The sequence below is a fragment of the Ailuropoda melanoleuca genome, chromosome 2, assembly GCF_002007445.2.
Source record: "Ailuropoda melanoleuca isolate Jingjing chromosome 2, ASM200744v2, whole genome shotgun sequence".
In the NCBI taxonomy this organism is placed as follows: domain Eukaryota; kingdom Metazoa; phylum Chordata; class Mammalia; order Carnivora; family Ursidae; genus Ailuropoda; species Ailuropoda melanoleuca.
Genome location: NC_048219.1, coordinates 196,167,058 through 196,184,159, shown reverse-complemented (window position 1 = coordinate 196,184,159; position 17,102 = coordinate 196,167,058). Strand labels below are relative to the sequence as shown.

The 17,102-nt window shown below is 56.6% G+C and overlaps 1 protein-coding gene across 1 annotated transcript in view; it reads right to left on the bottom strand.

Moving 5' to 3' along the window:
- Positions 1–17,102, bottom strand: part of MLPH (melanophilin) — a 44,671-nt gene that overhangs the window by 9,063 nt on the left and 18,506 nt on the right. Inside the window, exons 3-7 of the mRNA XM_034655462.1 lie at positions 11,853–12,074; positions 11,600–11,712; positions 10,362–10,400; positions 8,499–8,602; positions 7,219–7,335 (exon numbers count right to left, since the gene is read on the bottom strand). Of these exons, the coding sequence (XP_034511353.1) occupies positions 7,219–7,335; positions 8,499–8,602; positions 10,362–10,400; positions 11,600–11,712; positions 11,853–12,074 (595 nt within the window). The remainder of the gene's footprint in view (positions 1–7,218; positions 7,336–8,498; positions 8,603–10,361; positions 10,401–11,599; positions 11,713–11,852; positions 12,075–17,102) is intronic.

The window sequence follows — 17,102 nt, the reverse complement described above, 5'->3', positions numbered from 1 at the left end:
TCTGTGTGCGCTGTGCTCAGAGGCAGGGCTCTGGGAGAAGTCTCCATCCCTTCTCCGGAAGAGCTTGCCCGCAGTGCCCGTGCTAGGGCCAGTCCCAGCCCTCAGGAACCAGGCTCTGCAGGGTGGGGTTCTCAGGTGATCCTGTCGCCACCCAGGCCAAAGGCCCACCGTTTGTGAACAAGACACTGAACTTTGCTTCGTGGACACTTCTACCATGGGAGGACAGTTTTTCCCTCCGACCCTAAATGGGGTCCCCAAGCCGAGGGAGTAGCTGGAGGACAGATCCAGCTGCCAGCAGCAGGAACGTGGGGCCCATCACCTCAGAAGCACCAAATTCCCAAGCACTGGAAGGAACGCTAAGGCCACCATGTAATTTGACCCGGGAAGGGGAGTGTGAAGCCCATTTTGACACCGAGAGTTCTAGAACACCAAGCAAAAGCTGGGTGTAGTTCCAGAAGAGAGGTAGGGAGTGAGCACAGAAGAGGTGACAACTTCAGCGAGACAAGGAAGCTAAATCTGAAAGGTATGATGCGTCATGACCGTGGGGTGGCTGCTGTCACCACCACTCCTAATCAGCACAGGAAGGCGCCAATTCATTAAGCCAGGCTGCTGGAACCAAAAATCGTTAGCTGGCAAGTCACCGTGGGCCAAGAGGCGCCAAGTAACAAAATCAAGTGACTAAAAGTACAACTTCCTCTTCCCTGAGTCACCAGAGTCTGTTAGCGTCCAGGCCGGGACCCTAGAAAATCAATTCTTCCGTTTTCTTCCAAGCCCAGCAGGTGCGTCTTTCCTGCCATTATCTCTCCGTGGCTCACCTTGTTTTCAAAGGGAAACGGCACTTGCGGAGCGGGAGGATGCTTCCGCTTTGTTCGGTGGGTAATTAGTTTGATCTTCACAGCACCAAGGGTTTCGCGGGGGCACATTTGTCCGCAGAACGGAACGCGGAGCAACGTCATCACAAGGGTCTCAGTGAGGACGCGGAGCAGCTGCTGGTAACTGAGGACCCCTCTGGCTGCACTGCGTGGAGAGGCGGGGATCGATGCCGGGCCGGGGGAGTGTGCATGGACTGCTTCTGTCTCCCGGAGAGTATGACGTGCATAGGACACTGGCCGCCACGGCAGACCCCCCGAGAAGAAGAGCATGACCCCACCAGTGCCCGACACGGTCACTGTCCAGTGTCACCCCCAGAGTGAGAAAGAAAAGCGGGGCAAGACAAGGAACTGAAAGTTCTCATCTGGGGCTGGTGGAGCGGCAGGAGCTGAGGGGCAGCCCGGAGCCACGGCCCCTCTCAGAGACCCCGTCAGAGTCTGCCCTGGGTTTTCCCCGGCGCACCGGGCCTGCTGCCCACTTGCCTTTACACAAAGATGCGTGGGACGCACGCGGGGTGAGGTGCTGGTGGAAGTGGAGTTGGAGACGAGCTCTCAGCACGAGACAGGGAATCGTTCAAGGAGGCAGGAAGCAGGGCAGGTGCCAGTGGGGCTGGATGCCGGGGCATGAATTTTACTGGAAGTTACTGAAGTTGTTAAAAACGTAATGAAAATAGACAATTCTACTCTTTATTGTCCTGTCTTCTGACTGGGGGCTCCTCTGCCCACTGTGGCTCTGCCACACAGAGAGGTCCCTGCCCTGGCCTCACTGCCCCTCCACCACTGTCCCCAGTCCTCCCGGGGGCTGAGCCCTGGTCTGATCAAAGGTCACTTCCCTATGTAGTGTTTTCCTCGCTATTCCATAAAAGGGGGTTCAGGCCCCAAGAAGTGTGAGCCACCCTGGGTAGAGAATGATAGATGGCTTTCACTGCAGACCTTCTCAGGGCCTTTCACACCCTGTTGTGCTCAGGGCAGAGGGAGAGCGCACTTCTTCCGGAGATGGAGGATGGGCACAGGAAACTTCTAGCCCACTGGCTGTAGGAAGCTTCTGGGTGACATTTCAGGAGAGAGAGTCAGCTGTGCCTGAGGGCACAGACTCTGGAGAGGGAGAGACTCCACATTTCTGTTCTGCAGACTTCGTTGAGCCCAGTCAATTTTAAAACAAAAAACACACACTGATTTCTCAAAAGCCATGTGAAGAAAGGCTCCTCCCACAAGTCTGCTGCTGGTTTTTGGCAGATTGTTTCCTGGGGGCTCGGTGAGAGGACGGAAGTTGGAAGAGCCTCTAACCTTTCCTACATTAGCAGAGACTGAGGAGTGGCTGGCATCCCACCTGCCTCGTGCAGGTCCTGCCCCCGTGGGCACATCTGCTGCTGGGATAGAGGGTTCAGCAAAGCCCGGGCCCTGCTGGGCAACGCCACTGGCCACGGATGGCCGTGGATGGTGCTGGTGGAGTGACAGCCAGGAGTTTTAGCTGCAGGTATGGGCAGCGGCTGTGTTAGATGACGCTCCCCCTGGGTTGTCTGAGTGCACAGAGGGGTAACGGGCTGGGGAAGGCCCTAGCTCCTGCAGAACAGCCCCTCCCAGCTCTGGCTCCTCTCCGGCCTCTCGGGTCCCCTGCCCCTCCCCCTGCGTCTAGAACTGCATCAAGCAGGGCTGCACGCGCCCAGCTGCTTCCCGCCATTTCTGAGCACGCTCAGCATCGGTGTGTCTTCCACCTGACAGCCCAGAGCTCAGTCAGTCCCTGGGTCCCTGGAAGGGAAGCTCCACAGGGGCATCCCCCACCCCTCAAACGTCCTGCAGGGAGGGTCCCGGGAGGAGCTGAGCCACGCATCAGTCCCAGCTCCTGAAAATGTGCCTGAGACCAGCTGTGGCTGAGCTATGTCCCAGATTCTCCATCCAGAGTAGGGCTCTCCTCCCGGTTTCCCGCCTCTAGGTGGCTCACTTACAAACGGCCCCAATCCCACGATCTCCTCCATAGGAGTCAGGCCTTCCCGGGTCTTTGGTAAGTCTGTATCAGCCTCGTATAAAGCATTGTTGCTTTTCCCCCAGTGAAGTGTATTTGCTCAGACCTACATCAGTTAGCGGGACCATGGTTTAAATTCAGCGAAGGGAACGTGGGGCACTCAGAGGAATCTTGTGACTTATGTCATCAATCGGGGTCTACAATGTGAGCGAGTCTCACTACTTTACAGGTGTTACATATTCTAAGTTAAATTTTCTTAAAACCTGCGTAACGTCTGCTAAAGGCATAAAATAGTGGAGTATTTCCTCCTCTTGTAAATGACAGAATACTCGATCGAGTACGAAGTGAATATTTGTGTCCAAAGGAATCAAGCACGGGCGCAAGCTACGAGGCGGACGGACCTCGAAGGTGGGACGCTGTGTGCAGGAAGCCCGGCACGAAAGCCACACCTAAAGGCATAAAATAGTGGAGTATTTCCTCCTCTTGTAAATGACAGAATACTCGATCGAGTACGAAGTGAGTATTTGTGTCCAAAGGAATCAAGCACGGGCGCAAGCTACGAGGCGGACGGACCTCGAAGATGGGACGCTGTGTGCAGGAAGCCAGGCATNGCTGCTATCACTCTGCCAGCGTGTTTGCACAAATCAGGGCAGCAGGCGGGTTTTCCGCTGACCCCCTCGCCCATGCAGAGCCCATCAAGTGACCTACCAGCTGTGGCAGCTGTCCCTGGGGCTGTCGTGCACGACTCTTCAGGGAGGCAGAGCTCAGTGAGGGTGTCCCATCTGGCAGGTGAGAGGCTGTCCATCTGCTCTCCTGGACGGGGGTGGCACCTGGGGGCGCTGATATCGGCCTCCTCCAGGACCGTGGCCTCCTGGGAGGCGTCCTTGGCACAGAGCTCACCCACGAAGGCCTCAGCACACGGGACCTGCTGGGTGCACGAGGTTTTACCAGGAGGCGCAGCTCCGGCATGTGGGTCTTTCCATCCCAGTCTGGAGGGTTTCCAGACATCATCGGAGCACACGCTGGACACCCCTCAGCTCTGGCCCCTTGCAACTCAGTTCCCTTTACTTTCAGAAGTCCTGCGGAGAAGCTTTCACTGCCTACTCTATATCATGCATCTGTGGAAGGCTGGGGCTCCCGACACCCTGGGCTGTTCGTCGTACAAGGGAATACATGTGACAGCTTCAGGGGCTCCGACCCACCTAGACACCGAAGCCCTGGGGAGGTGGATGGGGAAGTTATTTTGGGGGGATGCATTGCTCTAACTTCGTACACCTTAATAGTCCCAGAAAGGCGAGAGGGAGTGTGGGCAGCGCTCCCGGGGGGCCCCTCGGCTGCAACCCCAGCATCTCCCCCTCTACCCTTCCTCGGGCTGGCAGAGGGCTCTCTCTGTTGTGCCCTCGTCCCCAAGGAAACAAGGTGCTAGGGGCTTCTGGAAGCCACATGCCTCAGCTCCTTTCCAGCTTGAGGGGGGCAGGAAGGAAGCAGTCCTAGGGCCCTGGAGGCCACAGGAAGTGGAGACCGCAAGAACTGGTCTTATAGCTGGAGCAGGACTTGTGGCCCAAAGGCCTCTGGGGTGGAGCCCTCTGCCCTGCTGTCCTCTCCCCCAAAGCGGTCTGCAGATCAGCCTGGGCAGACACATCCCCCTCCGCTCTGGCCTGGAACTGCCAGATGGATGCCCAGGCAAGTGTCAGGCCCTGTGTCCAGGGCAGACGCCCGTTCTCTGGGCTGCCCTCCTGAATCACAGGGTGGAAGCGTTACTTCTGGGGCAAGCAGCCTGCCCAAGTGCCCCGGGCCCCTCATTTGTCCAGCCTTGGTTCCCAGCCCGCACTCCNGCTCAAGTGGCATGCCACGTGCCACCAGCCCTCAGATGGTGCACCTGTGGGCTGTCTGATGCGTCTCGAGCCAGCACTGCCCGTCAGGCTCCTACATGTCTCCATGAAACGCTCCCAGTTTAAGGGATGAGCTGAAAACTGTGCTGGTTGGTCAGAAACTCTGTCTCCCTCAGCTCCCTCCCCACCTGCCACCCGGCCTGCATCCTCATGGTGGTGTGGGATCATGGTGCGGGGGCACAGAGTCTGTGCACGCCCCTGTCTGTCCTTGTCCTATGACTTATTCAATGTAGATTCGTTTATTCACCGTTCAGGAGGAAGTAAAGCCCCATGTTCCTCCCCAAATGCCCCCAGCATCCTAATTGGCCTGTGGACCATGAGATTATGGTCCCTATAATATAATGAAAAGGAAAACAGAAAGGAAACCGATTTCCTGGCAGACGGTGACTTAACCATATTTCCCGGCAGCTGGCCCCATGCGGTGGTCACGTTGGGGCTCATCAGCAGGAGGGCCGGGCTGCCTCTGTGGTCTCATCTGCTCCTGCATCAGGAGGGTGTCTGAACTCCTGAACCCACGCTCCCACAGGGCACAGGAAAAGACAGCAATTCAGGATTTCATTATGAAGCACACTGTCTGACAACAAAATTAAACTGAGCAAGTCTAGGCTCTCAGCACTTACAGACCCCGCGATTCACAGCTGGGAGCTGATGGTGGACCGGGGGAAGCAGTGCCCAAACGGAACCTGCACCGTCCGTCCAAGTGCACCGTCCATCCCCAGGTGCACCGTCCGTCCCGGTGCACCATCCATCCCCAAGTGTACTATGGGTCCCCATGTGCACGGTTAGTCCCCAGGCTTGGACCTGCCCTGTCCTTTGGTCAGGATGGTTGGTCCAGGGGACCAGTAATCCCAATCATTTCAGGGACACCTGCATGTCCCTACCCCAAGCCAGCTCATATCCTCCCTCAAGGTGGCAATAAGCCGTGTGGCCAGTCGAGGCGTTAATACTGGAACTTCTGAGTGTTACAAGAGCAGCGCCCAGCCTGGGGGTGGGAGCAGGTGTGCATGGCGTCTACTAGGACCCCACAGGCCAGACGATGCAGTGAAGGAAAAGGCTGCTATCACTCTGCCAGCGTGTTTGCACAAATCAGGGCAGCAGGCGGGTTTTCCGCTGACCCCCTCGCCCATGCAGAGCCCATCAAGTGACCTACCAGCTGTGGCAGCGGTCCCTGGGGCTGTCGTGCACGACTCTTCAGGGAGGCAGAGCTCAGTGAGGGTGTCCCATCTGGCAGGTGAGAGGCTGTCCGTCTGCTCTCCTGGATGGGGGTGGCACCCGGGGGCACTGATATCGGCCTCCTCCAGGACCGTGGCCTCCTGGGAGGCGTCCTTGGCACAGAGCTCACCCACGAGGGCCTCAGCACACGGGACCTGCTGGGTGCACGAGGTTTTACCAGGAGGCGCAGCTCCGGCATGTGGGTCTTTCCATCCCAGTCTGGAGGGTTTCCAGACATCATCGGAGCACACGCTGGACACCCCTCAGCTCTGGCCCCTTGCAACTCAGTTCCCTTTACTTTCAGAAGTCCTGCGGAGAAGCTTTCACTGCCTACTCTATATCATGCATCTGTGGAAGGCTGGGGCTCCCGACACCCTGGGCTGTTCGTCGTACAAGGGAATACATGTGACAGCTTCAGGGGCTCCGACCCACCTAGACACCGAAGCCCTGGGGAGGTGGATGGGGAAGTTATTTTGGGGGGATGCATTGCTCTAACTTCGTACACCTTAATAGTCCCAGAAAGGCGAGAGGGAGTGTGGGCAGCGCTCCCGGGGGGCCCCTCGGCTGCAACCCCAGCATCTCCCCCTCTACCCTTCCTCGGGCTGGCAGAGGGCTCTCTCTGTTGTGCCCTCGTCCCCAAGGAAACAAGGTGCTAGGGGCTTCTGGAAGCCACATGCCTCAGCTCCTTTCCAGCTTGAGGGGGGCAGGAAGGAAGCAGTCCTAGGGCCCTGGAGGCCACAGGAAGTGGAGACCGCAAGAACTGGTCTTATAGCTGGAGCAGGACTTGTGGCCCAAAGGCCTCTGGGGTGGAGCCCTCTGCCCTGCTGTCCTCTCCCCCAAAGCGGTCTGCAGATCAGCCTGGGCAGACACATCCCCCTCCGCTCTGGCCTGGAACTGCCAGATGGATGCCCAGGCAAGTGTCAGGCCCTGTGTCCAGGGCAGACGCCCGTTCTCTGGGCTGCCCTCCTGAATCACAGGGTGGAAGCGTTACTTCTGGGGCAAGCAGCCTGCCCAAGTGCCCTGGGCCCCTCATTTGTCCAGCCTTGGTTCCCAGCCCGCACTCCACTTCTCCAAGCTGCCAGCTCTGTCTCTGCAGAGATGGGGAGTATGAAGCTTCTGGGTCCTGTGACCCCCACCCCAACTCTCTCCTGGCCTGTCGTGCCCTAGTGCGTGCTACAGCCATCGGACCCCTTCCCAGAGCGCCGTCCCCCACCTGGGGCCTGAGTGCCTGTCGCTCAGGTTATCCGAGGAAGGGCGGGGGCAGAAACGAGAGCCCACTGACCTGTCCGCTGTCTGTGGCCGCTGGGACTGGGGATGAATATGGGGTGTGACCGCCAAACCAAGTGGAGTCGTCAGAGTCTGCCTCTAAGTCCAAGTCGTGAATGGAGAGGCGCTTTTTCTTAGCAGGCGCAGACGTGGGCAAGAGGAGGAGAGCCGGGGTCAGCTTGACAGAGAGGACCAGGGGCCCCTCAGCCCTGGGCAGCAGGGTGGGCGTCTCCAGGGGCACATCCACCTCCCGAAGGACCTCGAGACAGCGCCAAGGGCCAGAGGGCTGCCCTCCGAGTCCCCTGCAGGATCCGCATCCTTAGCTCTCTTAGGGGAGCAGAAGGAAACACCTGCTCGGCCCGAGGGCGTACGGCTGCTCAGAGGCACTGCAGCCTCGGGGTGCAGGGTCGGGAGGACGGGCAGGCTTCTCTAGGGCTGGCAGGTGCTTCTCTCCCTTGACAGGTGTCGGGGGGTGGGGGGTCCAGGCAAATGAGGGGCACCCACTGGGTGAGGCCACAGAGGTGGGGGAGCACTCCACGTTGCTCACATGAAGAGCACCCATCTACTGAAATCCCCCTCACGATAATTTGGATCCTTTAAAAGTATCGTATAGGGAATATTCCAGACACCGGCTAGAATTCTTTAAGCTCACTGAGTGACAGGAATACAACTTTCTCACTGTAGACTGGCCAGACCGGGCCGGTGCCGAATCTCACGGACACCGGCCTCCTCCTGGTGTCTCCAACTAAACTTGTCCCCCCCGGCCGCAACCTGCTCCCCTTCGTCATCCCCCCCAGAAACCCTGGGGGGTACTTTGCTTGTCTATCACCAAAAATACGTTACAAAATAAGTGAAGACAGAAACAAACACTAACAAAAGCAAGGCTTGTGGCTGGCCACAAAGAAAAGCAAAATGTTCACAGAAGAGAGTCTAACGGGGTTCACTTCCCTAAAAGATGCAAGGGCCACCTCGGAAGACAACAGGTGCCCTCTGGGACCCCTGCCTGCCCTCACAACCTCACGAGCCAGCCCCCCGGGGCCCTGACCGGACGGGTCAGGCAGGCTTCCCTGTGGGCTCTGTGCTCCCCGTGGTTTGCTCTGGGGTTTCTTATGGTGACACCACATGCTGAAAGCACTATCCTGTCTGTTGCTCAGTGTCTCAGAGACTGACGGGACACATGGAGGGAGGCGGGGTCTTTGTGCTCACGCTGTGGTAACCAGTAGTTAAGGGGAGATTTTTCGGACATCAGAACCCCAGGCTCCAGCTGGGGGTGGGGGCTGATAGGGGAAGACTCACTTTGCTGCCAATGGGCTGGGGCTGGGCCACTGTGTCCAGTTCTCCATCCTCCTCTGTCTGCTCACTGTGTCCACTTCCCTCGCCAGGGCTTGGCTCAGGCCCACCTGCAATGGACACGTGCATGATTCAACCCAGGGTGAAGAAGACTGGGGGCAAACCATCCACCCACCTACCCATCCTTCCATCCTTCCATCCTTCCTTCCATCCATCCATCCATCCATCCATCTACCACTCAACCACCCATCCACCTACCAGTCCATCCAACCAACCTATCCACTCACCCATCTACCCCCCCCAACCCATATCACTCATCCATCCACCTACCTACCCACTTATCCATTCTCCATCCATCCATTCACCCACCCATTCATCCATCCATCCATCCAACCATCCACACACCCATTCATCCATTCTCCATCCATCCATCCATTCACCCACCCATTCATCCATTCTCCCACCCATTCATCCATTCTCCATCCATCCATCCATCCATCCACACACCCATTCATCCATTCTGCATGCACATATCCACCCACTATGACACATCCAGGCCAGGCCATCAGCTGGCCTTACAAAGACCTGCCCAAGCATCAGTTGGGCCCAGCCTGAACCCCAGCAGAAAACTATTACTCTGCATCATTTTGGTCTAGGGTCAAGCCCTCAGGCATTCGCCCTCCATTCACAGACTGTTTTTTGGGTAATCTGCATCCCTGGCCTTGTGGCAGGTGAAGAAGGCCGAGAGCTAAGTCATGTTTTCTCAAACAAACTGCTTTATCTACAGTCACTTTGTATGCTTATCTGCAAGCCGCAGACCCAGCTGGGAAGGACCTCCGACTCTCCTTTCTCTGACCCCAGGCCCCCTGCCTCACCTGAGCATGCAGGTGGCCCCATCATGGCCTCTTCCCTCTGTTCTCCCACTCACACTGGCCTGGCCTCTGTTCTCCTTTAGGTCACCAGAGGGGTCCAGGAAATGAGCTCTGGGATTTTAGAGCATAGATCATCGGCCTTCCCTCAGGGGTCACGAGGGCACCCCTGCACTGGGGGAGCGTGGGCTGTGGGGCCGGGCCCACATGTGCTGTCCCTGCACACCCCCCAGCCCACGCCCAGGCCCTCACTCCCTGTGCCTTGGGTGCGGGGAGGTCTCAAGCGTGAATAACAGGGCATTTACTCTGCTGATTCAGAATGCCCCTGAAGCCCTTCAGTGCCCCCCAAAGTTGGACCCATGTAGCAGATGGATCGGGTGATTATTTTCATTCTCTGGATCGTGAGTCTTGAGGAAACTCACCCCAAAGCACCCGACGGAAGATACTGAGCTGAGCTCCACCTGCACTGAGGGAATGTGGGCATGGCTCCTGGAGGCCCGGGCGCACGCGTGTGTCTGTGTGTGCATGTGTGTGTGGGTGTGTGTGTACGCGTGGCCTGTCAGCGTGGAGCTGCCCCCAAGACTGTAAAGGAAAAGGAGCTCTGTGCCCCTTTTGGTTATGGACTCCTTACATCTCTCTCTCCACTTGGGATGAGGGTTTGAGACATATTTTTTTTTAAAGATTTTATTTATTTATTTGACAGAGAGAGACAGCGAGAGAGAGAACACAAGCAGGGGGAGTGGGAGAGGAAGAAGCAGGATCCCAGCAGGGCAGGGAGCCCGATGCGGGGCTCGATCCCAGGACCCTGAGTTCACGCCCTGAGCCAAAGGCAGACGCTTAATGGCTGAGCCACCCAGGCGCCCTGGTTTGAGCGATAGTAACCCATCTCTCGAGAGCAAGCCCGCGGCATTCCCCTGCTCCCGACACAGAAGAGAGCTCTCAGCCGCTCTTGACACGGAGGTGGAAACAAACACGAAACCGGGAAGCACCAAGCACTTACTGTGGATGTCAGGCGAGCTTCGCGATCTATCAGGCAAACCTAGAACCAAAAGGAAAGGCTCTGGGAAGAAAGACATCCTCCCGAGACCGCGTGCTTGAAGACAGGTTTCCTCTCATTCCTTCCCAGCCCTGGGACGACCGTCTCCCGCAGTGTCTGCCTGTCCTGCTATGGGGGTCTCGGGAAAGCACCCCCATCACTCTGCAGGTTCACCTGGAGAAGACCCCCAGAGGCCCCCCACCCCCCTCAGCTGGCCAGTCTGCATTCAGCCCTGGGTGGCCAGGTTTCAAAATAGTAACTTCAATCTTTTCTGTTCTTTCAGTTTGACTACTTGAAAACAAACCTGCAACTTTCCTTCCCTGAACCCTCTGTGACTCAGTGAGCTGTACTCCCAGGTCCCCGTAGGGAGAATTCAGCCTGGGCATCACCCCAGGACATGGGACACGGTGGGGGAGGGGGGTAGGCAGAGCTCGCCGGGGAGTCGGGGTTCCTGTTGCCCCACAGCGCCACCTCGTGGCCGTCAGTGGTGACAACTTTGAAATTGGCAGGTGCCAGCTGGTGTTGGGTCCAGCAACTCTGGACCCCGGCTGGGCATCACAATCCCCACAGCCGTTCACACAAGAGAGATACCCGAGCCCACCCGGTAACTGGAATCGGCACCTCCCATAGCGAGACCAGGTCTTCAGGGGTCCTAACGTGGTCTCTGTGAACAGGGCTGGCTTTGGGGTAGAGATTCTCAAACGCTTTGGATTATGGCTTTCCACCCTGCTCCCTGTGGTTCTCACCCTTGAGCCCTGTGGTGAGGCCAGACTAAGCCTCTCCAGATGCAGGAAGACCCTTCGGCCCATCAGACGCACAGGAGATGTTTGTTGAAAAGAGAAAATCTAGGCCCCAAATCAGACGCCCAGGGAGGAAGGGCCCAGAGAACATGTATTAACCAGCGCCTGGTTATTCGACTAGCCACTGAGTTTGAGACCTTGGCTATGAGTTCTCCACCTGCTAGGAAGCCTTGAAGAGTAGGATTTCAAATAGTGGGGGTTGTCAGCAGCATGCAGGACTTCCCAGGGGGCCAGGCCAGGGTGGGTGCAGAAATTTGCACCGCACAGAAAGCAGCCAACCTCGTATAAAACCCCCGGAAAGGACTGACAGGGCACACACCCATTGCAAAGGATCTGCTTGGTCCTGAAACATAAAGCACATGTGGGAACAAAAAGTGACCCCCGGAGAGCTGCACTCCTCACCTCCCCCCTGCAGCCGTCCGCACAGGGAGCGGATCACTTTGGCACTCCCGAAGCGTTTGAAGCGGGCTCGCAGGTGCTGGTGGTACCACTCCAGGGAGCCGATCTTCACCACCCTGCAGAGAGATGGAGCTCAGGCCCGTGGCACTGCCCTTGGCGGCCCACGTCCGTGCCCACCCTTCTTCAGCCAGCCCCCCGGGGGGCATGTCGGGCCCTAACACCCACAGTGTCCCTTGGACTCCGGGCCGTGGCTCACCTGGCCAGGTGGCAGGGGTCACAGAGCCAGCCCTGCTCCTCTGGGTGGGCGTGGCTGCAGTCTTGGCATGTGAAGAGGCGGCAGTCCAGGCATTGCCTTTTGGGGGTCACCAGGAGCCGGTAGGGCTGCAGGCAGCGGGCACAGTGGGTCTCGTTCAGGTGCGCAGTGTCCGCAAGCAGCTCCCTCTGGGAGCTCTCCTTCTTGATCCGGCCCTTCAACCCCCTTAGGAAAATGTTGGAAACAAGGAATCTATGAGACACCCACCCACCTTGTTTTTGCAACAGGTTTTAAATGCTTGCACGCATGTGTATGCAAACACATACACACACACAAACACACACACACAGGAGCTTTCTCATATAGAGAAAACAGTGACCCCAAGTTGGGTAAGGCACCCCAGGCGGTGCTCCCTGTCTGCCGCCCCAGCTCCAGGCTCCTGCTCTCACCCGGGGTGGGAGGGGAGCCTAGAAAGTTGGGGTCAAACATGTGCAGTTAAGGCTAGGTTGGAATTGAAACATCTTATTTTTATAGAAAGAAAGTTGCTTTTAAACACTTCCGTGACTCTTTACAATCGTACATTTTTCCAGGCTGCGTGCCTGTGACTTTCATCCAATGCCGAAAGGCCGCGACCCACCAAGGCTCCGAATCCCAGGCTGGGACAGTTGCCACCATTCCCCGCACCACCTCACATAACTCGTAATGGAGAGAGGAGGGACCGAGGGCCTGAACTCCAGCTTTGAGACGGAGCCCGGAGCTTTCCTGCTGCACAGCCCCGAGCTCAGAGACTGTGCTCCAGCACCGGGTTTCACCGGATGAGGGTGGGCCTGCAGTCCCTCGCACCGGGTGTCCAACCTTCCCTGGAGGGGGGGAGGTTGGTGGCTCTGGGGAGCCCAGGAGGGCCAGGGCCAGGTGGAGTCCTGGGGGTGCACCTGGTCAGGCCACATGGGTATTTCGAACCCCAATCTGTCACTCAGTCTAATTGTTGAAGGGGAGGTTGGAGAAGAGAAAAATCCAGGTGGTCCACAGGCTGGTCGGAACTGCCACAGAAGCCACAGAGAAGGCAGAGGTAAAGCTCATTACAAGGGCAGGGCTGTGCTCCTCTCTGTGAGGTCCTGGCCTGTCACACCTGCTCTGCAGGCTGGCATGCGCGAACAGCCCTTCGAGGAGGACGGCACCAGGTAAAGGGGGGCTGGCACCTTACTGAGAAAGTGACAGGTCACTGCACTCTTCCTAAAAGGTCACAAGGGTCCTGGGGACACAGAGAGGAGGCATCTCCTTGCACACGGTTTTGGGTCCCTTCCAGCCGGGGAACAGGCTGAGCTGTCCTCCCACTCCCCACCCCAGGTTTGCTTCCACAGAGCAAGGCTTCAATGGCTTGGTTTGGAGGGTGTCCAGCACAGGAAACATCCAGCACCAGGACGTCCAGGGAAAACCACAGTCCCCCCCCAGACTTTCCTGGTGGGCTTGCCTGAGTAAGCCAACTGGGAAGTGTCCCCTCTGTATCATGGGCACATTTCCTTTGTTCTGGATCTTAGGGCACGTCTGCCAAATGCAGTATTTTTAGTTTTCAGTGAGATCCGCTTAGTCCATTCTTAGTGACAAAAATCAGACAGACCCTTGGGTGCCACTGTCTTGTGGGAACTCGGCGCCTGTGGTTTCCGACGGGGACACCCCAGAGCACGGTGGAGGCAGGAGACGAGGCAGTGCCCCTAGGAAGCTCTGGGACACTACTCCCAGTTTTAAGTGGCATTGACTGCCCTTTACTGATCTCCCACTCCCTGCTCGTTGTTCAAACACTCTGGAAGGCTGGCCCACAAACGAAACTTTTGGCTTTGAAAACCAAGAAAACACGTCCTCGTATGGTGGCCGTGCACGGGGAGAGCTGCCAACCACAGAGAGAGCTGCACCGACATCTTTGCCTCAAGCCTGCGAGCACAGGCACCTGGAGCCATCTGGGCAGGGCCTAACCTCCTCCATTTCCCCTCGGACTGTACCTGCATCAGCCAGAAAAGCCAGAGGCCACCCCTTCACCTCTCTCCCAGCAAGTGCCCCTCATTCTGTATCCAGGCAGAACCACACCCTCAGCCCAGTGGGAAGAAGGATGAGGACCTGCAGGACAACCACATCCCGGGACCAGAAGTCCTCTAAGAGCCACTCGCGCGGTGGCTGGACACTGACATATTTCAGGGGCAATCACCCTGACCTGGAGCCGCATGGGGAAGAGGTGGGGGGGGGCAGAGGAATCCACACACCCTGCTTATTGCAAACACTGGGTCGACCAGATGTCCCTCCACCACGGCTGCATCAGCAGCTATCAGTTCAAGTCAGCCCCGAGAAGGAAAGACACCCTGAATGTGATCGACGGTCAAAACCAGAAGACTTGAAAGAAGCTGTTTGGTGTGCTAACTGGGACTGAGAGAGAGGAGGAGATAAAGAAGGAACCAGGCTGAGATGGAAAGACCACAGGCTATGCTCACCGAGGTGGAGGAGAGACGGCCCCAACAAAGACGGGAAGCGATGGAAACTGACGATGGGGTGGAAGACGGGCGGAATTACCACTGTACATACTACATCCCATGATTGAGAATAGTGGTTCTCAAGGTGTAATCCAGGGACCTCGGGAGGTTCTCAAGACCCTTTAAGAGGTTCCACAAAGTCAAAACTATTTCAGTAACAATGTTGAGATGTTGTTTCTCTTGTTTGGTCTTCGACACTGGCATCAGTGGCGGAGAAGCAATGGCAGCCAAACAGCGAGGACCGTAGCATGGGTCAAGGCAGACGCACAAACCGTACCAGCAGTCCTTGTGGGATTTGTCACAAAGGTAAAGAAGAGCATGTCTTTGATGAAGTGTCTTCTGACTAAAGGTAGGTCCTTGATGCTACAGTAACAGTTACTCATCTTATTAAACCTTGACCTTTGAGCTTGCGTCTTTTTAATATCCCGTGTGAAGAAATGAGAAGCACGCACCGAAGGCATTTCTGCTACATCCTGAAGCACCACCGGGGTCTTGATGTAGGAAAGCAGCCAATGGCTGGAGTGCCAACATGAACTAGAATCTTTTTTCACGAAGCATCATTTTTACTTAAAAGAACAACTGGAAGATAAACTTGGGTGTTTGTCAGACATTCTCTTAGAAATGAACACAGTGAGCCCGTCACCTCGAGGAAAACAAGTGACAATATTTGTGGCTAATGACAAAACTCTGAGCACGAAGAAGAATCTTGGGAAGTTTATGTCTGCCACTGTTGAGCTTGACAGTGTCCACCACTTGGAGGTTGCTGATGACATCAGTGGTGATGGCAACCAATGGGATTTTTTCGGTGTATAATGAAATGTGTCACCATCTGGAAACTGTATTCGGTGTGACAAAACCACACGTGGGTGCAAGATGCACTTAGAGTGCAGGACAGATCAATGGATTTTAGTTCACTGATACACGTTCAGATCCCACCGTGCAACTACCCTTTAAGAAATCACCAGTTGCTGGGTTCCTTTGTAATATCGAAGCACAACGTCCATAATCATCTGGGAAGACTCAGAAACACACCCCTTTTTTCCAGCTACATGTCAGTAGGAGGCTAGATTTTTAAAAAAATTCTTCAGCCAAAACAGCATATTCCAATACATTCAAAACAGAAGCCGAAACGAGAATTCAACCATCTCCTATTACACCGGACATGGAAGGGATCTCCAAAAATACCAGAACACGTCGGTCTTCTCATTGGTTTTGGGAAAAGTTATTTTTTAGAAAAATGTTATTTATGTTAACGTGAAAGGTTTACTATTGTTATTTTTTAAATGAATGAATGAATATTTTTTAAATGCCTGGTTTTAATTTCTGTTAGGGTCAATATTGACATATATAATCCATATGAACGTATGCTCTTTGGGGTTCTCTGTAAAGGGAGTCTGAGGCCGAAATGCTCGAGAAAGGCTGATTCTGAAGCAAGTTTGCTTCCCCAGATGCAGAGCAAAGGATGAAGGGACGGGCACGAGGAGAGAGGGGGTGGCAGCGGAATGAGGGATGGATGGAGGAGAAGCTCAGCAGAGGGGAGACCCTGGGATCAGAAACCCACAGCACTGTGCCCTGCCCTCCGACTTCCAGCCTGCCCTGGGGTGCCAACATCCAGAGCCCAGAGTGGAGGGGAGATGCCTGCTGTCCTCAAGAGGGGCTTAGTGACCTTGCAGGACAAGGCGGGTCTGGTGCAAGGAATGCCCTTTCAAGACAGGAAGGGGAAGGCAAGTCCCCTCTCGGCCACGACTGGGTGTGGAAGGGAAAAAGGCTAGGGATGATGTGAAGAGGGCAGACCCACGCGTCCTTGCTCTCCCCCTCTTCGGGGAAAATCCGGAGGGGAGCACGGTGTGAGTACTGGGGAAAGCCCAGGACCCAGGGGTGGGTGGTGCGCCCTCCAGGGTCAGCTTGGGAGGAGGACACGGGGGCCACGTTCCCCAGCAGCCATTGAAAGAGGGATGAGCTCGGACCAGGCCTTCTGCTCGCTGCGTCTTGGGTTAGGCGACCCTTAGACCCTGTCCCTGTAGGACAGCATGAGGTGCTGAGAGGCCTGGGGACGGGCGGTCTTGGGCTGGGGTGAAGAGGCCACAGCACATGAGGCTGATGGCTGGGATCGGGGATCTCAGTGGCGGCTGCCAGCCGCTCCCAACGCCTGACTGGGATGATTCATGAGCGATGGTTCTCATTCTGGAAGCAGACCTGACCCTCCACGCTGCCTCAGGGACCAGCAAGGAGCCAGTGGGCAGTGTGTAGAGCCAAGACCCCAGCAACTCTATCACCCTGAGGGCCAAAAGCAGGGGGGGTGGGGATGGGGGACTCTGAAAGACAAGACTAGGACGTGAAGAATCGGTGTAAGCGAGCAGAGGGTCGATACCAGAGAGGAAGCTGCAGCCGTCTTCCGCCCAGGCGGTGGGGCCCACGAGCAATCTCAGGGCATAAACGAACTGCTCTTCTCTGCACAGCTTGGTTGGCTGTGAGTTTTGACCAGGCCACGGAAGCAGTGATCCCTGGAAAAATACACAGACACCCTCCCAAGCAGGAGAAGAAAAGGAGCTGGATCTTCAGATCAGGAGCTGCTGGATTGCAGGCCGCACACACGCAGAGGGCCGCGTCGCTCCGTCAGGACTCTGCGGGCTCATGCTGGGGGAGCACGAGTGGCGGGCAGGTGGCAGGAGGAAGCTGGAAGCCACGGGGCCGTTTCCTGTGGCTGCTCTAGCAAAGGCCCACACCCTCCATG